We start from the raw sequence: 21,940 nt of genomic DNA on the forward strand, positions 1-21,940 counted from the left end.
TGCGCTGTAGTGGGAAGAGATGGGGAGCTTCCTGTGCCTGGACAGCAAACTGCTTTGCTTTCATATTTCTTCCCATCCCTCTTCTAAAAATGCTGGAAAAATAATAATTAATCAATGATTAAGTGATAATTAATGATCAAGTGATTAGTCAGTTATTAATGAATAATCATTAATACACCCCCAATCGTTAATAACTCCATTAATATTTAATTGTCAATAATTCAACTAATGCTTAGTTGCTGATTTGCCTAATGGTTGTTTATCCCTTTATTCATGATTACTTGTTAATAATTTAATTAAGCATTAACCATTGAGTAACTGTCGATCTAATAATTGCATGTTAATTATTTAACAATTAACTGCTAATGGTTTAACAAGTGATTATGTTTTAACCAGTTATTAATTCTTTCTAATTTAATTAACAACTGTTTGTCGATAATTATTTGCTCACGGTTGAGTATTGATAATTTTTGGTAACTGGTTATTAATGAGTAGTAGTCATTAATCATTGATAATGATTGATTAAGGAGTCATTGTCTCTCTTTTATGAAATCTTCAGAGCTGTCGCAGTGCTCCCGCTCTCTCCACCCTTTGCCCCTCAGCGAGACCCGGCGCTCTTCGCCAGGCCGCCCGCCGGCCGGGCTCCGCGCAGGCGCACAACCCATCTCTTCGTCCTTTCAGCCTCTTTGGCTGCTTCGGGCCCCCGTCAGTTGCTGACCGCATGCGCAAGCCGCGAACATGGCGACCGCTGTTGCGTTCCTCTGTGCTGTGGGCCGTTACGGCCGACCTGTGTTGTCGCAACTCCGCTGCGTGTGGACCCCGATACTGCTGCCGGCCGCGGCCAATTTTACGGAGGCCCCCAAAACAAAAAGCCGGTTTGGAGGTGAGCTCCGGCTCCGGGCAGACGCTCCCACCCCCGCCTGTTCCGCCCGGTCCCTGAGTGGGGCAGGAGGCACGTGACCGGCCGGGGATTGCTCCGCGCCCCGGGGACAGGTGGGGGGCGAGAGGGAACGTTGGAAGTATTTTCCGTTAACGGCCCATGCGACCCCCACCCCGCCCCCCACAGGAAATGGCTGCTGACGGGGGGGGTCATCTTAGGCTGGATAGGGGTCTACACAGCGTCCGCCTCCACCGTCTGCTCGCCCCCTAGACACCTTTCTTTCCCCTCCTCCTTTCCCACTTGGCTGCAGACCCACTCCCGTTCAGAGTTTGTGCCCAGCACAGGGCTTGAAACACGGGGAGTAAGGGGACAGAGCCTGCGCCTCCTCCCTTGGCTCCAGTGTTGCCAGATGTGCAATAACGATCATTTAATGTATGATCGCTTCCACCCTCACAGGATGTAAAAGTGCTTAAAGTGTACAAAAGGGAATTGGAGGTGCACCAATAAATGTGTCAGATCGGCACCAATATATAGAAAATTGATTGCATTGGAAATGGGCCTGAAGTGGTTGAGTTTGGCAAATAAATGTCCAGGCATGCGTATGCAGCCACAGCGCACAGGCAGTGAGGAACAGCCCAGCAGCATGGAGGGCTGCATCTAGCTGGTAAGTCTGTTGCAGGGAGGGGAGAAGGAAGGGGTGAGGGGGGGTGGGACAGATAAATGCTCCCTGTCATGAGGGAGGGACAGAGTGGGCTGGGGCAGGTGTTGCCCAGCCAGGGTAGGGCAGGAACAGGATGGTGCTGCGGCTCATCCAGGGACTGCAGGGTGAAGGGGGTGCCAGTGTGTACCCAGGGGACATGAGGTGAGGGGATCCATATGCCCCAGAGCTGCATTGGGGGGCTGGGGCCAGGGCTGTGCCAGTTTCTTCCAGACATGTGGGGGTTGCACTCAAAACTGTTCAGGGCGGGCGGCAGTGGCACTGGGAAGTGGCTGCAGCAAAATTTGGGGTGGTTGAAGTTCCTTTCTCGTAACCCCACTCCCAGCACCGCTGCCACCCGCACTGGGAAGAGCACAGTACAGCCCCAGCCTCATCCTGCAGATGCAGCCCCTCTTGCCCCCCCCGTGCCAATCCGTGCAGCCCTGTCCCACCGTGCCCCAGTTCCTGCCTCATTGCAGTGGGCATTGATCCTTGCCCCCCATCCACCATAATAGACTTACCAGCTGTGAACAGCTATATTGGAAATCAGATGGGTGTTGGCTGATATGCCTGCTTAAAAATCCGCTATGAGTATTGGTCCCCAAAATCTCTATTGATGCACCCCTAAAAAAATGCAAAACTCTCTAAAACTTGATCAGAGATGATACCTTTTATTGGACCAACTAAGAAATTGCAAAAAAAAACTACCTTTTTTTGCAAGCTTTCAGGGAACGACGGAGAAAAGTCCCCTTAGGTAGAAAATAAATTTCATTTTGCACAGAGGAAGCTGAAGTTGGGTCCTGAGAGTTCCTTTTTGTGAGTTAGTTGTCCTTTGGTGTGCAGATAAGGCAGGATTTCTTCCCAGGTGGTGTCAGATGACATAACAGCAGGGACATGTAGAAATCTTTCTTTCTTGTTTAGCAGTGAAGTTTATCATTCCAAAATCAGCTAAAATACAGCATTTTCCATGTTTCAGGGATGTATTTGGTAGTCGTATTGGTCTGGCCCGCTTTGCAAAGAAAAACTTGTCGAACTGTTTGAGTTGGCTTAATAAAAGATATCAGATTTACCCAAAGAACTGTGTCTGCATCTCCTTAGACCAACACAGCTACAACCTGTACCCCTGATGATTTGAGGCAGCTAATTGATGCAATATATGCAAAACCTAAGTCATTCTCAGGGAGTTTTAACTGACTTTGGGGCTTGTTGTCAGCACTTAGTTATGATTTCTTGCCTCAGAATGCTGCAACTTAGACCCAGTTCTCACTCACTGCTGAGTTACAGTGAACAATATAAAGTAAATAAGATGACAGCTTATTTGCATTTTTTCAGTGTGTGGTAGTTTTAAAGCAAATAGGATAATTTTGAGTTTCCAATGCAATAATTTAATATTAAAGACCTGACAATGCTGTTTGGCTCTGGGGGGGAGGCTTCAGGTTGCTTCATCCAGCAGTGAGTGGGGGAGTGACTTTCCTTGGCTCCGCAGCCTCCATGTCCCCATCGCATCTGAAGGCAAGGGTGTTTGGGACAGGCTTTTGAATACAGCACATCCCCTTCCTTCAAGTTATCGTTGTTCAAAAGTGTGGCCAAAGTCTGTCCCAGCCCTGCCCATTGGTCCAGCGTTGCCTGAACCATCAAGGGGCCACAACATTACTACAACCTCCTTATTTCTAGCTGTTGTTTGTGGTTAAATCCCTGACCAGTGCCTACTCTTTTTGCATGTGTCCTTCACTGTGCTGTAGGCAGTTCCACCCATTTCCTGGCTTTAATCTATGGAAACTGCTCCAGCCAAATTGCCAGTATCATTAGAAAAGCTGATTTCTTTCAGGTGCTGAATAATTGGTTTTGTCTCCAAATATTGAAGGCCAAAACTTCAGAAGAGCAATGACGGAATTCACATTCTAGTACCTCTGTTTTGTTAGGGTTGTGATGAAAGCATGGTTTGTGTCTCAAATAAGTATATTGCGCAATTATGCTGGAAGAAGAACTTTTGCAATGGCTTCTCTATTTGTCTTTGTTCTGATGTCAAGTAGCTTAACCATGGTAGTTTGATCTCATTAATCACCTTTTTGTCCCCACAAATTATTGTGCAACTTTAACAATTCCAGTAGTATATTTCAGGGAAGCCATGTTATGTGACTTCGGTACTGAAGCCTTTTTTTTTTTTTCACATGGTCAATATACATTATCCATCACTGGTGAAATAACTTGACTTCAACACTTATTTAATTCATTCAGAAAACTATCCAGGTTTTTGGTGTTTGAGCCTGCCCTATAACAGAAACACATAAGGAAGGAAAAAGCAAACATACTCACCTGCAAGGGTGGGGTGGGGAGGGGAGTCAACAAACACATGAATAAAGAGAATCCAGTTAATACAGTATACCCCAGAGTTCTTCATCAAAGGCTTTTAAAGTAATTAAGCTGTAATGTGATCAGAGAGAAGGTCCTCTCATGGACTGAAAGCTGGTTAAAAGGTAGGAAGCAATAAGGAGGATTAAGTAGTTACTTTTTCACAATGGAGGAAGATGGTAGGGTACTTCTAAGACCCTGTTCTGAAATATGTATTATTTCTCATAGTCATAAGTGATCTGGAAAACACAACAAAGACTTATGTTTGCAGTTAATACAAAATTATTCTTGTTAGTGAAATATAAAGGTGATGATGCAGAGTTTCAGAAAGATTTCTCAAAACAGAATGCTCAGGTAATTAAGGGATGGATGACATTTGACATTGAACACAAAATAACTTGCATGGAGGAAAAAATAACAAAAACTATACAGAAACAGTAGTTAGCGCTGAATTATTTCTTGTCACTTGAGAGAGGTTGGAGGCATTCTGGATAGTTTTTTTAGAAGTCGTTGGTTTAATGTACAGTTGTGGTCAAAAAGGCCAATGGCTTATTAGGGATCCTTAGAAAAGGAACTGGAAACATCATTATTCCATTATATAAAGCTATTGTTCACCCACCTGTTGAATGCAGTATGCAGCACAAAACAACAGCAATAGGTACAGAGAAGAGCAACCAAATTGGGAATCTGGGATGGCTTCCATGTGAGAAGACTAAAAAGGCTAGGACTTTTCAGCTTAGAAAAGGATGATTGACTTGAGGTTTGATAGAAGTTTATAAAATAGTGAATAGTGTAGAAGTGACTAGAAAATCTGCAGTTAGCTTTGTCTTCTAATACAAGAACTAGAGCGCACCCAATGAAATTGTCACGATTTAAACAAAATGAAGTATCTATTGGTATCAGGAGCAGGCAAAATATGGCCTGCTGGCTGATTGGATCCACCCTGTGGATAGGTTCCTGCCAGTTGATTGTCTCCAGTTTGTGACTGCCCTCACAGCACTCTGTGCAGGCCTGAGCTCTGGCCAAGGCAGCCTGCACTGTGCTCCCACCCATGCTTGCCAGACAGCACCACCCCAGTCCCAGCTCCAGCCAGCGTGCAGTGCTTCCTGGTGGTGGGGCTGCTGCTGCCGCCTCCTACATACTGCTCAGCTCCCCCTGCTTCCACCAGCTCCTTCTCGTACCCCTGCTGTGCCGCTCTAGGAACCAAGTAATGTGGGGAAGCCGTGGAGGTGCATGCCAGGTAGTAGGTGCCAAGGTGGTGGGGGAGGCTGCAGCCAAGTGGCTCCTGCTCCAGTGCACAGGACTTCAGCTCCCTGCTGCTGTCCACCTGCTCTGCCCACCCAGAGCATTGAGTAGCCAGCCACCTGTGGGTGGCCAAATGTGTGGAAGGTGGCAGGGAGCTGGAGCCCCAGATGTTCTGGCAGGAGCTGCCCAGCTGCAGTTTCCCCCCCACCTGGCTTAACATCTACTGCTTGGCATACATCTGCACAGCTTCCCTGCATTACATGCTGCCCAGAGGGACAGGAGGAAGAGGAGCCACTGGAGGCAAGGGGATATGAGCTGCACCTGGGTAGCTGTGGCAGCAGCTCTGCAGGGAAGCTATAAATACAGGCCAGGGCCTAGGTGGAGCTGACTGACAGGTGTGGGGCTGTCCAGGGTGGGAGCAGGCGGGTCTTGGCCCCATGCAGAGCACTGCAGAGGCAGCCACAGGCTATATGCAGGGTGGGGACCATACTGCGCTGTCTGGCTGAGCTCTGCTGCATGCACCCCTTCCCTCCCCCTACTGCCAGCTGGCTTCTGGGACCTAGCACTCTGGCATACCCTCCCCATGCTCCCTGCCCCACACAAAAGTAAGACATTATTTTGAGCTGTTATGCAATCACTTCTATATACACTATTCAAAAAACACAAATCAAGACCAATATTTTTAAATAAAATTAAAGTATAGTACATATTTGATTTTTAGTGTATGATTTGTTTTTATCTATAATTTTGTTAAAATTTTGTTAAACCTTCTAAAAGGTTCAGTGCATCCAATGCTTGACAGCTTGCTGAAACTCATTAAGGAGCTCTCCAGCTGAAATAATGGCCCACCCCTGCTGGTAACTAGCTTGAGGTGAACCATGGCTCAAGCTATGTGTAACTAACTTGAGGAGTTCGTGGCTACAGTACACAGTGGGGATCACTACCATAACTGGGGTCAAAAAGGGAATAGAAAAATATGTGTAGAATTGGACAACTAAACACAGCTGTCAGGGATGTGAACTTAGGCTTGGTACATCCCTAAACTGATGTTTGCTGGTAACTGGGAGGAAGAGGTGGAATGGATCACCATAAATGTCCTGTTTCTCATACTCTTCTAAAGAAGTTGTTTTCAACCTTTGTAGCAGTAGTTTTCAAGGAACCCCTCAGAAAATGCCAGCTTTTAGCTTGCCCTAATTTTTTGACTATGGAAAATAATAGAGCAATTAACTCTTCTGTTGTAGAGAACTCAGAAAGACCACAACAGGGCAGAAATGTTTTGAACACTCTGGATTTGTGTTCAAAATCTCTGGGTTTATCTTGTGAATTATGTTTGCAAACCCAACAGTACTCATGTTGCATGGCTCCCTGTGGCTCACTTGAAAGGATCTCAAAGCACCTCAGGTTGGTGTAGCATCCTGGTTGAGAATCACTGTTCTAAACCAGTCGTGCTCATCCTTGTGATGCTGTGAGCCAGATAAGGGGCCTTCCCAAGGGTCTGATCAGGCCCCACCCACTAGGGTCAGGCCCTGTGCCACCTTCCTCAGCCCCACATTGATGAATTGGGACCTCCACTACCTCCCTCAGCCATATTGGGACCCTGTGCAACCTTCCTCAGCCCTGTGCAGGGTATCATCATTTCTCAGGGCCTGTATCACTTCTTGGAGTCCTACCAGATTGGGGCTGTGTGCTGCAGGATCAGGCCCCGCACCATTTGCAGCTGGCCCCTGTGCCTGGATCTAGGAAGCTATCTGGCCTGTGGATTGCTTTATGGGTCTAGAAATTTTGCATCAGGAGAGCAGTGATTGCTGCCACTGCTTCCCCCACCACCAAATTTTCAGGCCTGTTGAGACCTCTGCAGGCCAGGTGGCATGGTTTCTTGGGTTGGATCTAGCCCATGGGCCAGGGTTTGAGTATCCCTGCTCTAAAATATCTGCTATTTGCCACTTGAAGACAGACTGCTGGGCTCAGTGGTTCTTTGGTCTGACCCAATATGCTGCTACTTGTGTTCTTACCTCAATATGTCTTACTTTTTTCAAAGTTGGAGGTTAGCCCTGAATTTCCTGGTTTTATAATGCTGGGTTTAGGGATTGTTGCAGCATCCTGTTTTGTCTTTTTCTCTTAAGTTACTTATGTGTACTTTCAACCTGAACTCAATCTTAATATAGTTTTCTGTCTGAGAATAGTATTAGTTTATGATTGGCAGTACAGCCCAGTATGATTTAAGATAAATAAAACCACCTATCTTTAGTGACGTACAGCAGTAGAGAACATTTGTGGATCTTTTTACAACTTGTCCAAAGCTGTGGTAACTGGTTTCAGTATATGTTGCTTGCCTGTTCTTTGTCTTTGGTCTGATACTGACTCATTTAACTGTGATATTTCTACCTATATTGTCACTACTTGCTGTATAAAGTGTCATCCTGTTTGTAATAAATAGCTCCTGAAATTTTTCTTACACCTTGAGTGGTAATTCGTTTTGATTGCTGCTCTCTCTTGACTAAGGCTGAAGCAAAATAATTATTGAATGAGTATTTTATGATTTTTATAATTTTCTTTATTCCCAAAGCATTTGTTTTTGACTAAAATATTAAGAGACATCAAATGAGCATTCTGTGTAAATGCTACAAGCTTCATGTTCTCTTAGCCTCTTTTCTAGACTTCATATTTTAATTTCAATATATCTTATTTATTCTAATGGTTTTAATGTAGTTAAACCTTGCCCATATTTCCATATTTAATTTGAAACAGATTTAATGTTTATTATTTACTGTTTAAAACAAAAATAAAAATCCAATCAAAATTGATTTTTTTAAAAATGGGGTTTTTTAAATCTACCCTGAATACATCAGCACGAATATATAACCTATGGAGTTTGGGACCAGTTCTGTGGAGCTGACTTCTACTAGTAAAAATTATATGGTTCAGAGTAAGTTCAACCTGTGACATGCATAGCTTTGTTGGAAAAATGCCCTAGAATGAGCACAGCATAATGGGCAAAGCTGTTCTTTCACCAGTGTAGTTTATTTCTCTTGGAAGCCTGGGAGAACAGCAGAAAGCACAGTTTGGCCATTAGAAGCTGCAACAGCTGAAGGAGCACTGCATCAGTTGTGTATATATATCGTGGTAAAATGTTCTAAGTATAAATGAGTGGTAGTTTTGAGACAAATAAGTAGGACACAGCTTCCTACTTGGAATTTTTGTCATGGCTCTCTACCTGTGATATTTCTAAGCTAGAAGAGGGAAAATATAAACCTTATGATATGGCTTCCAGTAATGGGTGCAAAACAAAGGTTTGTCAAGTTACCTAGATGTCTATATGTAGACATTGATATCTTGATCCAAGGACTAAGGTATCTTTCATTTTGTAATATTATATAAAATATATAAGTTACATGAGTGAATAGAGGGAAAAGCAGATGTCCTACTTGCCAATCAAACTCGGGATGTGTCAATTTGTATGCAAGGAAATAGTGTCTTAGTGGGCAGTGGAAAAGATTAGTTTATCAGATACCCATTACAAGTAATGATGCCAAGTTGCAGGATCAAATTTAGTCCTGGCCAAGCAGATAGAATTTCCTTGACTTCATTAGAAGTGGCAGAAAGCAAGGCAGCATGGTATAGTAGGGACTAACTCATTCTGAGAGGCCTAAGCTATCGTAGGTAACAGCCTACTTCTGATGCTATGAACAGACTTGAAGAGAAAAACTCTTTGTTCATTGGAATTGTGGTGCTGAGGCTGTTTGTCTTGTTTTCACAGTGATAGAGCTGATAAACTTCAATGAACAGAATTTCACTTGCTTTGCTAGTTTACTCTCCAAAACCATATTCTTGCCCCCCTCCCCCCCCCCACAGATCTGGGGGCACACGCCTCTTCTTCCCCCCTCCCCCCACCCCTCCAGTGTCCTGAGGTGTGTACAGCAGCAGGAGCTGCCCTCCCCACCCCACAGCCCCTGGACAATCCACGGTTCCATCCCACACCCAGCCTCTGACCCTGTCGCACTCATTGCAGGGACCTCAGTATACCCCCCAACACCCCTTCCGTCCCTCCTCCCCATCTACCACAACAGACTTACCAGCTGCAACCACTGTATCAGAAATTGGATTGGTATTGGCCGATATGCCTCCTTAAAAATCAGCTATCAGTATCAGCCCCTAGAATATCTATTGGTGCACCCCTAATTCTCAACACTGGCAGGGAGGTGAGTGATATCCACCCTTCTCCTGGCCACCCACCCCAAGTCCTAATTTGAAAGGCTAGGGTTCTCCCTGGCTTCCATTAACTGTAACAGGTAATTCTGCAGATTGCCTTTATCTGTTAATTTTACTGTTGCTATGATGCCATGCCATGAATATATAAGGGGTTTTTAGCAAGTTTAATAGTAAATTATTTTGCCTTGTAGGTACACACTTGAGAAGATCTGGAGTACCACGGTACAGTAGACGGGTAAGAAACGAAAGTGTTTGCAAACATCTTACCCCAAGACAGGTTTTACTTTTAATGTTTTACAGTGTTTCAGAAATTTATTAAAAGAAGAATACATTTCTCTGAAAATAAAGCCAATAAAACAACTGAATATGTCCACATTCCAGAATCAATCATTCATTTTAATCTTTCTCAAACTTTTCAACTATCTGATGTAAGCTATTGATAGGCACTCATTTTCAGCAGTAAGAATTTCTGCGAAATTCCTATGGGTAAATAAAAGGCCTGGGGGATGGAATGTATATGTATTCCAGTCCCCACGTGGGAGAACTACACAGGTAAGCTTTCTAGACAGGGGACACTACAAGACTGCTTCTTGGGTCACCTCCAAGTTTTGGGGAGCTCATTAATTGACAGCCTAGCCTCTACCCTGCCTGGGAATACCAATAGGTATTCAATATACAGTATTCAGTAGGCAGTTCTGCAGCTAGAAGCATGGGGAACCGGAGCCAGGAAGAGCCTCCCTGAATCTGGCTCCCAGCCTGCCAGCTTTTAAGTTATCATGTTTAGTCCCTCTGAACTGCACACAAGTGTTGAAAAGCCAGAGGTGTGGGCAAGCAGAGGCTTTCCCTGGCCCCACTTTTCTTTTGGCACAAACATCACTTCTGTCCTTGTCAATAATCAATCATGCACCCTTAAAAGTACAAAAAATAGTAGTATTGTAATTGTGTTCAGGCCAAGCACTGCAAACACAGGTTACACTTCAGAGAAATCCAGAATGTTACTGTGGCCTTGACTTTGAGTTCCCTTGGTTTGTGACCAATATCTGTCATAGTTTCATAGTAGTTAGGGGCTGGAAGGGACCTTACAGATCATTGAGTCCAGTCCCAAAGGTAACTAAAATATCTGTCATGGCTTCTCTGAACTTTGACTCCCCCTCTTTTCTGGGAATTTCCTATAAGGTGTTGTGATTCAGGAAAGTCGTACATGATCACTAAGTAAGAAACACAGAGCATGTTGCCATGAATTATTTTTAATAATCTGAAGGTTTATAGTAGTTGCCTTGTGTGCTTTGTATGTGTATTTATTTGCACTAAACAGTAATTTTTAATGATCTACCAAAGCAGTTTGATGGGCTTCATCCCTTTTTTTCTTATCTTAGATTTACATAGTAAGTTCTTTGGGGAAGAGACCAGCTTCTTTTTGTGTAGCGACTGCATTCATGGGGCCATGATCAAATTATTGGAATTCTTCCATCAATCAGCAATATATAACAAATTTTAAATATCTTGGGTCAACCACTTTGGGTATATGAGGATCTGAAAGAAAGTTGTTTAGTGAGCTTCTGTCTTGCATTCAGAACCACAATTTTAAAGTTCCTTTCGTGGTGGTTTGCTTTGCCTTTGTTTTGTTTATTTGATGGAGGAGGGGTTATCTAACCTACTCAGATACTTTTGGAAATCCTGAGAGGCATTTTTTGGCACCTATATACTCTTGTAACTTTGGTGCTTAAAGCTCACACTACACACTTCTAATAAAAGTCTTTTCACAGACTTCTAATAAAACCATGAATGAATAGAGTTTCTGTTTCTCATATTTCTAAAATAAAATAAAAGCAAGGGGAAAGAGGAAAGGCGTTTAGGCCATTTTCATATGCCTTAAGGCAAAAAAAAAGGTGGTCTTTGAATGTTTCATTTAAACTTTAAAGCAATATGAAAAAAGAAATGTAACATACAGGCTGCTTGCAGATGTAAAAAAACCAAACCACTTTAAATTTGGCACATTCCCATGCTGAGCCCAGCTCATGCCCAAAAGAGGCAGTGTATTAGTTCAACATTGTATAGTTCACGTGCTTTAGTGGGGCTTTTTTGGCACTTATCTAATAGCTGATTGAATCCGCTTTAGCTAAAAGTGCCAAAAAACTCCTCTAAAGCACTTGATCTATACAGATGCTGTGGTGTTGGATCAAAGTAATGTGCTGCTTCTTCTGGTAAAGTGTTTTTTTGGGGGGGTTGGGGGGAGTTCACATCTGCAAGTGGCCAGAATGTTTTTGTAAGTATTTGAGTGACCCCATCCTTCAATTTTGTTTGCAAGTTTTGTGGATTCCCCTCCTCCTCTTCCTCTTCCCCCACCCCATACATACCTAAGTATAGATGCAGCTTGTATGTGGACAAATGTTTTACTACAGCAATCTTGCACACTGTTTAGTTAAAATGATTTAATCTTAAACATTTATTACTAACTTTTTTTTTTTTTTAAACTAAACACTGACTTTGTTACAAATTGTTGAGCACAGAGGTTGTTACCCATGTTAGTGTGAAGTCAAGCATCAGGTAAGGCAGTGTGACACCTTAGAAAACAACTGGTTAAGAGAGCCATGACATTTCATGGCAACAAATTACTTTGTCAGATGCGACCTCAAGGTATTCCTTGAAGTTACTGGCTTTATCTCTCAAACCAAACCACCTTCATCTAACTTTTATCACTTCTAACTGTGGTTTAGTTTGGGATTCCTAGAACAAAAAAAATGCCTGTTGATCAAGATTGGAGCAACGTTTACCCAACTGCAGCAGCATTTAAGCCTTCTGCAGTTCCACTTCCCATTCGAATGGGCTACCCAACGAGGAGAGGAGCACCTCTATCAAAAGAGGGCAACTTGGAACTTATAAAGGTAGGAATTTATTCATTTTAGTTAATCTTGAAAATCAAGTCACAAAAGTAAATGCTTGGTGGTATGGGTAGATATTTACTGTTAAATATATGAGAAAAAGGTGAACATAATTCATTCTAACATAGCCTTGCACCAAAGTAGAAATATAAATGAAGCCAATCAGATTTGTTTTGTTCATCTTTGTAAAAGGCTTGCATAGTGTATTGTTGTTTAATTAAACTTACATTAGATCAAAGGTAGGAAAAGACACTTGCATAATAATCCTCTCTCTTGATTCTCTGATTAGTTTTTTTATGCATGAAAGAAGTATTGAAAATGTGATTGGATTTTGTATGAGCAAGTTACTGCCTGGTCAAGGTAGAGTCCACACATATCAATTTACAACTAAAATATTTTTTCAGATTCCCAATTTTTTGCATCTTACTCCTGGTGCAGTTAAGAAACACTGTGCAGCTCTTAAAGGTGAGTTCTTCTGCATTTTCTTTCATTTTCCTTCTTTTCTTTGCATTTTCTTGCCTCCTTGTCTTAAGATAGAGGTTGGCAACATTTTGCCTCCCAGACCAAAGCTTGCAACCTCACTCCCTGCCACGAGCTCCTTTCCATCCCCAAGAGAATTTGAGGTGCCTGCATCATCATTGCAGATATCTGCCCCTCTGCAATGAGAGTATGGGAAGTGCTGGTAAGAAAGAGCTTTAGGGAGGGCTGAATAAGAGTGCTGTGGAGGGGGCATGCACCTTGGTGCAGCTCCATACCACCTGATTTCACATGCCAGATCTCGCCTGGGGTTGTATATTGCCAACCCCTGAGATGCTCCATTCCACAATGCAATAAGAAAATGACCCACATCTAAAGCTGGAATTTATCAGACTTCGCTGTCAGTATTGTCCAGTATCCTATTCTGTGGTATCATTGTTTCTTATTGCATTCAGTTTCATAAGTCTGCATATTCACTTTTTTCCCCCTCTAAGGAAGTTGGGGTTAGCTCAGATGACTGGCTGTAGGCAGATTTTGCTTGTGTTGGCTAGCAAGACTTTTTCTGTTAGGTCTAGGTAATGTTGGGAAATGAATGAATCCAGTGTCTTAATAAGAATGGGGCTTGGATGGAACTCAGTGATAAGACTAGGCCTGGTTTACACAGCTTTCTTTGACTGGTATATCTGTGTCAGTTAGCTGCAGTTTATTCACTGCAACTATATCGGTACAACCCCCATAATGAACACAGTTTTCATAGTTTCATAGTAGCTAGAGTCGGAAGGGACCTAGGTAGATCATCTAGTCTGACCCCCTGCCTTGGCAGGAAAGAGCCCCGGGGTCAGATGACCCCGGCAAGGTGCTCATCTAACTTCCTTTTAAAAATCCCCAGGCTAGGAGCCTGCACCACTTCCCCTGGAAGCTGGTTCCAGGCCCTAGCCGCCCTGACTGTGAAGTAGCGCCTCCTAATATCTAATCTAAACTTACCCTCCGCCAGCTTGTGACCGTTATTCCTGGTCACTCCTGGCAGCGCACGGGGGAACAGGGACTCCCCCAATACCTGCTGATCCCCCCTGACCAGTTTGTAGCAGGCCACAAGGTCCCCCCTTAACCTTCTCTTGTGGAGGCTAAACAGGTTCAGGTCCCGTAGCCTCTCCTCATAAGGCCTGCCCTGCTGACCCCTGATCATACGAGTGGCCCTCCTCTGAACTCTTTCCATATCGTCCACGTCCCTCTTGAAGTGTGGCGCCCAGAACTGGACGCAGTACTCCAGCTGCGGCCTGACCAGTGCCGCATAGAGGGGGAGGATCACCTCCCTGGACCTGCTCGAGATGCATCTGTGGATGCATGACAGGGTACGGTTGGCCTTCTTGACTGCCTCCCCACACTGCCGGCCCATGTTCATCGTGGAGTCAATGATGACTCCAAGATCCTTTTCCGTCTCCGTGCTGGCAAGAGGGGAGTTCCCCAACCTGTAAGTGTGGTGCCGGTTCTTCCTCCCCATGTGCAACACCTTGCACTTATCAGTGTTAAACCCCATCCTATTCTCATCCGCCCACCGTTGCAACCTGTCAAGGTCAGCTTGTAGCCTATTGCACCCTTCTAGTGCACCTACATCCCCCCACATCTTAGTGTCATCAGCAAACTTGAACAGGGTGCTTTCTACCCCCACATCCAAGTTTTCATAGATTTTCATAGACTTTAGGGCTGGAAGGGACCTCGGAAGATCTTCGAGTCCAGCCCCTCGCCCAAAGGACAGGAAGTCAGCGAGGGTCATAGGATCCCAGCAAGATAAGCATCCAATTTGCTCTTAAAGGTGTTAAGTGTAGGTGCTTGAACCACCTCCGATGGCAGGCTGTTCCAGACCTTATGTCAAGCCTGAAACAGTCTTGTAGTAGTTTATGACCGTTCAACGTCGTCATCCCTTGGGGCGCTCTGGTGAACAAATGTTCCCCCAGATACTGGTAGTCACCCCTGATAAACTTATAGGTGGCCATCAGGTCACCCCTGAGCCTGTCATCATAAGGTCTGCTTTCCTGATCTCTGATCATGCGCGTGGCTCTTCTCTGGACTCTCTCAAGCTTCTCCACATCCTGTTTGAATTGTGGAGCCCAAAACTGGATGCAGTACTCTAGCTGCGGTCTCACCAAGGCCGACTACAGGGGGAGGAGGACATCCTGGGATTTGATGCAAGCCAACGTTTTGGTCGCTTTACTAGCCACAGTATCACGTTGCAGGCTCATGTTCATCTTGTGGTCAATGATAACCCCCAAGTCTCTTTCTTCCATAGTGCTAGCCAGCGTAGCACTGCCAAACCTATAAGGAAGCTGCAGGTTTTTTCCCCCAAGGTGGAGAACCCTGCATTTTTCAGTGTTAAACACCATCAGGTTCTCGTCCCATTTGCTGAGCCTATCCAGGTCAGCCTGGATCACCGGCCTCTCTTCTGGCATGGATGCTTTGCCCCAAAGTTTGGTGTTATCAGTGAACTTGGCCAGTCCGCTCCTGACTCCAATGTCCATATCATTAATGAACAATATGGGTCCAGGGAGAGAGCCTTGGGGGACCCCACTGGTCACAGGACACCATGATGAGTGACTTCCATCAATTACTACCCTCTGGGTCCAACCACGGAGGGAATTTCCCAGCCGGCGGATCATGATGGACCCAAGGCCACAATTGGCCAGTTTCGCCAAGAGGTGATCATGGGATACCAGATCAAAGGCTTTTTTGAAGTCAAGATATATGACTTCAATCTCGTCTCCCTTGTCCAGGTGATAGATCACCTGGTCATAGAAGGAAATGAGATTGGTCAAGCAAGATCTACCTGCAACAAACCTGTGCTGGCTATCCCTTAGGATGTTGGTGTCGGCCAGTCCATTAAGGATGGCCTCTTTAATAAACTTTTCTAAGACCTTCCCTGGGATAGAAGTCAGGCTGATGGGCCTATAGTTAGCTAGATCCACTTTCGTCCCTTTCTTGAAGATAGGCACCACATTGGCCTTCTTCCAGTCTTCAGGCACTACAGGAGAGCGCCAGGAGCTTTCAAAGATCCGTGCCAGGGGCTGGGCTATGATGCTCGCCAGTTCCTTGAGTACCCTGGGGTTTTACTGTGAGATGTTCTTAGTTTCCTTTCCATGCAGGTATAAGCATGTTTATGTCAGTATAACTCAAGTTGCACTGTGGAATATTCTCCTTTATACCAACATTAGTAGAAGAGTAAAGTTAATCTGTGTGCATTGAGGCCTGGAAGAACAGAGGAAAATTAAATAAGTACCCCAATTGAAAGTGTATCTTGTGCAGGTTAGTTCTCTTAGATACTACTGTATGTTCCTCCTTGGTACCCAGGTTGTGGCTGAGGTCAAAACCAGTTCTGTATCTGTACTCAAGAAGCTCAGTCTCCTCCCTTCCATGAGGATTCTATCCTAGTTATCTGTCTTTTCCGCCTCAGTAATTATCACTATAATGTGCTCTTTTTGGTACTTCATTCTGCAGTGGTTTGGAATATAAAGCTAATGTAGAACGTAGCAACCCACCGAACTGGTGGATTTCCATGCTAGGGTACATGTGTAATATTTTTCTTCCCTCCCCAGGCCATGGCTTGCAACCTGGCCTTCTGCTGTCCAATCCCTTATTCCACCCAAGGCCAGGTTCAACTTCTTCGTGGGTTGTAGGTTGCTAACCCTTGCTTTAAAGGTTAACTTTTTTGGGAAAGATATAGAGTTAGAGTTCTTCAGTAGATAACAAAGCTAATATTTAAGGAAGAGGAAGGGAAAGGGGGAGGAAGGAAGTTATTGGTGTGATCCTGTAATGGCTTTGATAGTTTTCAGTATTTATTCTATATGGTTTCTGCTTAACTACACAAAACAATTCCTTTAAGAGGTAAATACAGATATATGATGGTACTGTCCTGTTGTCACCTGAATGTCAATAATATTGCTTGAATCAAACTTGTTGGTTTTTGTTTCTTCAGATTTCTGCACTGAATGGCCAACTGCATTGGACAGTGACGAGAAATGTGAGCAGCATTTTCCTGTTGAAACTGACACAGTGGATTATGTTTCAGCAGGGCCATCTATTCATAATCCCAAAGCAAGAGTGGTGACCTTAAGAGTAAGTAGTATGTAGACCTTACTAACAAGGAGTCATTTTCTCTTAGTATTGTTGAGGAAAAAAGCTTGATTTAAAGGGACATATGTAGAGTGTTACTGTTCATCTTCAAGTGAAAGGCAATGGAAGACCTGAAATGTCATGCTTTCTGGCAGTATTTAAAGTAGAGAGGTAAAGTTATCAGCTGCACAACTTATAACTGCAGGCATTCAGTTCAGTAACTGAAGAAAACCAAGTTTTTTCTTGTGTCAGGGTATGCCTGTCCTATAATTTCCCTGGTTAGCATCTCAAGCATTTTAGGACCAATATTCATGTATCTTCTGGGATGCCCTTATTGTTTTTGCATTTTTCATTTACTGTAAGTAAGGACCAACTGAAATCAGGTTTTTGTGAAATCCAGCATTGCCCACAAAAAGCATGAAATCCACTCAGACTGCCATTGAGTTGGCTGCTGTGCCCCTCACTACTGATTGGCTGTGAAGGCTACCTGTCATGTTGCCCTACCCCTCTCTACCAATCAGCGGTGAGGTGCAGGGCCGCATGACGAGCAGCCAGTCAGCAATGAGGTGTGGGGCTGCATGACAGGCAGTCTTCACAGCCAATTAGTGGAGAGGGGTGGGGCCACCAGCTCCCCACAGTTGATCAGAACCACACTCTGCCTGTGAATCGCTGCTGGGCCCTGTATTCTGCCCACAAAATTGGCAGGCAGCCACTTCAAATTCAGTTGGCCCTTAATTATAAGACTTAAAATGAAAACTAATATATTCTCTGGCCTTAGAGGTCTTCCTTAATAGCATTAAAATAGTAGCTTCCTCAGGCTAGCAACATTGCTCATTTTTTAATTAGTTAGAACGTGATAGTGGCAGAGCTTGAATTGGAACTCTGCCTGAGAACAGAAATCCAGACTAGGAGTTTAATGGTGACTAAAGGTATTGTTCTTAGCCTTAAAGGCGATCTGTAAAAGTCAAAGGGGTGTTCAAAGACAGATCTGTGACAATATTCTAATTTTACCTGACATTTACTCTGCAAATAGCAAGAATATCAAGTTTTGTTATACCTAGCAGGGCTACGAATTCCTTGGTGACCTAGAACACTGAGGAGGTAATTGACTTGGTGATTCAAACACTACCCTTTATATTCAGGAGTTCACAGGACAAAAAGTTTTTATGTTTTCTGAGAAAAAACACAGAAAGCGGATCCTTCTTGTGGGGATGTTTGGATATTGAGAGCCTACTTGGAGTCTGGTTGGGGAAAAAACACCATGCCTTTTTATACTTTTTCCTACTATTTTGATTTGTGTATAAGTATCTTAGTCTTAAGTGATATGCGTATCTCAAGGGCCCTAATACAGTTTTAATTTTAGTAATATGACAAGATACACATCCATTTGGGTGTAGTTGCAAGTGCATGTGTAAACTAGATGCAAAAATAATAAATGTTGTAGTTAGCTAACAAAAGGAGCATTACTAACCCAGAAAATAAAGAGTCGGACTTAAAAAATATACAACTATTTAATAGTTTTTGGGATTCAAATAATCTTAACTCTCCCTTCAGTGACAACTGGCAAAAACCGTACAGTTGTGATTAAGACACTGTTTTGTTTCATATCCCACCAAAGGGTAAAAACTGTTTGAACTTCATATGTGAATACTTAACAAACACAGGCAATGTTACCATGTGATATTTTTACTGATTGGTTGGCATGTAATATTTACCTCAAGTATTAGTCAGTTAATTTTTTTCAAGGCAGAGTTACCAGTAAACAGAATCAGTACAGAGCATAGTTGCAATACGGCTAGTGGTACTAGCCATATTGGGGCTGTCTCGTGCCACTGACTCATTACAAATTACTGTACTTTCTCTTATACCACATCTATCTTTCTCTCCATAATCAGCCTTCCAGAGTTGCGTATGAAGTGGAGAGGTTGATTTCTTTGCTGGAAGAGATGTGGGGTGCAACATTGCAAATAGACACTGACTCGTGGCTCCCGACATGGCTCTCATTTCCCACTACGGCTGCATACAGCGGGGGCAGAATCCAGTGATAACCCTCTTTAACAGTTGCTGGTGACGCAGTAGCTTTTGGCTACAGAACTAATGTCCTAACTGAGGGTGAGCAACCTGCTGCATGCAGTCTGTAGGTGAGGTTTGTGATATAGAAATAACCAGGGCTGTCCCTGCTGGGGGCACACTGGGGTGACTGCCCCGGGCCTTATGGAGCCAGGCAGAGTGGCTACAGAGACTTTGCGTTGCTGCTGGCTTCGGCGCACCCCCCCCCCGGCCTAATCCGCCACCAGCTTCCTCACATCTGGGGCAGAGCCCCGCAAAGGCTAATTTGGCCTGGGCCCTGCTCAGGTCACCTATGGAAATAACACATTATTTGCAAGAACTTATATAAAGAGCTGTGCACAATAAAGAAGTAACAGTCTTCCTACTGTCCTTGCAGAGGTCTGAAGCCTAGCCTTGTTGTCCTGCCACACTAGAAAATTTCTGCTGCTTCCACCAAACTGACTCCCGGGATGACACACTTCCTGGAAACTGTTTCCAGGAGGATTTTATCTGTCACATGAATGGCCATGACTCCAGAAAAATCTTTTTTTTTTTTCCCTATATTCTGCCTTCCAAAAACAAAGTGCATGTTTCATTTAGGGGAGTGGGAGCTGTAAAAAAATAAGGTGTTTGTAAATTAACAACTAACCACCATCCTTCCTATTACAACAGTGTCTGTAGCCTACAAAATACTTATCAATTTTTAATAACGCACGCTATTTAGAAGGCTGTAATTAAGCTATTTATCAGCTATCTATTCAAAGCTGTTCCCTCTTGAAATCATTTGGGATAATGAAATACTGACACACACACTAAATTTCTTGAAATACCCAAGTTTTAATTTAATTGTAATTTAATTAATTAAACTTGCTTACAGATTCTTGGAAAACTTAATGTGTACTCAAAGAATAGGTGCTGTAATTTTGGGAAAGACCCATATTTTCATACAAATCAAAGAGGTTGAACCTGTATTTAAAGTTAAGAAGGATTTTCATGTTACAGTAATTGGAGTTGAGACTCTTTCCTTTAGTAGTTGTAAGTAACCATCATCAGTGTTATAAGAGTCGTCATGTGAATTCTATGGGAAGTGGTATTTTGATCATGAAATTTTGAGGAAAGTCTGTATGGACATGCAAGCTGGGTTTGGTGGTCAGATTTTATAGAGCAGGCAGGATGAGGAAAGGGATAGTAAGGACCTCAGAACCTGTTTCAATTGATAATTCCTTCCTCTGCTATAGCAGGGGACCCCTGCTACTAGAAATGAAAGTGCAGCACCACAGAGGCTAGCTGCAGGTCAGTCACTTTGTTGCCAAAGGAGATAGGAAACAAGTGAAGGGAAGTAAAGATGCAGACCAGATCAATAAACTTGTTAATTGGGACAGAAGGGGAAACCTGTCAGCCTGGCCATGAAGACCAGTAGTCAGGAAGGGAGAGGAGGAAGGGCTATATAAGTCTAGCCCAGGGCCAGATGTGCAACTGGCTCTGATTCTGAAGGGGGAAGGAGCTGGAGAATACCTCCTCAAGATGAGCACTTTTTGAGTTGAGTTGTTTATAGCCTGACTAGCAATTTGGCATGCTTGGGAAGCCACAGGCAGAGTAGGGTGCCTACCACAGGGTAAGGCCCAGGGGAAGAGCCCTGCCAGGGCCTGAGACCCAGGGCGCTGTATGGGCCTGAATCTGAATAGAGTATGGGAGTTGCTAAGGCCCAAGGAGGGAGCCCTACCAGAGTCTGGGACCTAGGGGACTGTGTGGAGCTAAAGATGAGCAAAGGAAAGAGAGAGAGAGAGAGATGGGGCCTAGGGCCCAACATTAAGAGGGTGAAGGCCAGGGAAAGAGCCCTGTAAGGGTCTGGGATCCAGAGGACTGCATATGGATGAAACAGAGAAGAAAGAGAGGAGAAAATGATCTGACCTGGAGTCCAGGGCTTGGTGGGCCAAGGAGACCGGAGTCAAGAAGGAAAGGTAGGGGGAGAGAGAGAGCGTGAGCGCTTTGCAAGGGTCAGGGCCCTGCAGCAACTGTGCAGGCAGAAGCCAGTTTATGCGAGGGCCAAGGGCCCAGAGTGTAGGGAGCCCTTAAAGCAGTGAAGACCTAAAGGGTCACAGTTGAGGGCTGACAAGTCCTGAGACTGAAGAGCAAGTAAGACAGGCTCAGGAAGTCTGTGGATAAGGGAAAGGCCAGAGGTGTAATGTCTTGCTGAAGCAAGGATCAGGGCCAGAAGGTAGCTGCTTAGGGATGAGCAAGACAGTGAAGTACCAAGGGCTTACCCTGATCTCTGAGTACAGCCTCCCATACCTAGACATCAAGGCATGGCAGGATTAACCTAGGGCAGTGCCCTGCGAGAACAGTGGGGTAGAACAGGGACTGGAGTGCCCTCTAGGACAGCGTTTCTCAAGCTGTGTTGTGGCCCAAAAATGGGTTGCAAGAATATATGAAAGAGTCATGAACAAACTTTAAAAATGGATTCTCTTTTAAAGGGGAAAAATGTGGGAAACCATGGATTTTGCCTTGCAGGCTGTCTGAGTTGCAGCCTGCAAAGGGATGCTTGTGGCCCCCCATACCCACACATCCACCCCCTGCCCCACACAAGGTGGGGCTGGGGGCGGCAGGTAGGGAGTGAGGGTCACTGGCAGGGCCAGGGAACTGTTTTCTGTTTAAAGTATTAACTGGGTTGGGACTGGCCATCATCGTTTACAAATGGGTCCTGGTACAAAAAAGTTTGAGAACCACTGCTCTAGGGCAGTGGTTCTCAACATTTTTTTTTGTACCGGGACCCATTTGCAAGGGTCATTGGCTTGTCATGACCCACGCCCCCCTGACCTGCCACAGCCTTGGCTGCAGGCCACCTGGCCACCTTCCCCAGTGCCATCAGGCACCTTCCCCCTCCCCCATACACGCCTATCCCCTCCATCCATGCATATGTGCTGCTCTCCCCACCCTGACAGTCCCGAAGCCCTGGCCCTCCAACCCCTGCTCCCCGTTTACTTACCTTCATCCAGCTGCTGGGGCTCCTGCCAGAATCCTGCCTGGCTGTGTTGTAATCATCCC

The 21,940-nt window shown here is 44.5% G+C and overlaps 1 protein-coding gene across 3 annotated transcripts in view; it reads left to right on the plus strand.

The window, feature by feature from the left end:
- The first annotated feature begins 675 nt into the window (after positions 1-675).
- MRPS35 (mitochondrial ribosomal protein S35) overlaps positions 676-21,940 on the plus strand; it is a 66,563-nt gene continuing 45,298 nt past the window's right edge. For 2 of the 3 annotated variants that reach the window (XR_016441915.1, XM_090043850.1), the window contains exons 1-5: positions 677-883; positions 9,575-9,618; positions 12,101-12,268; positions 12,670-12,730; positions 16,710-16,849. Coding sequence is in view for 2 of the 3 variants with exons in the window: in XM_090043850.1 (XP_089899976.1) it covers positions 739-883; positions 9,575-9,618; positions 12,101-12,268; positions 12,670-12,730; positions 16,710-16,849 (558 nt within the window). In the remaining variant the exon portion in view is untranslated. Of the gene's footprint in view, positions 884-9,574; positions 9,619-12,100; positions 12,269-12,669; positions 12,731-16,709; positions 16,850-21,940 lie in introns of all 3 variants that reach the window. The other variant, XM_090043849.1, reaches the window with a different exon arrangement.

The sequence above is a fragment of the Crocodylus siamensis genome, chromosome 4, assembly GCF_052110815.1.
Source record: "Crocodylus siamensis isolate JL-2025a chromosome 4, ASM5211081v1, whole genome shotgun sequence".
In the NCBI taxonomy this organism is placed as follows: Eukaryota; Metazoa; Chordata; order Crocodylia; family Crocodylidae; genus Crocodylus; species Crocodylus siamensis.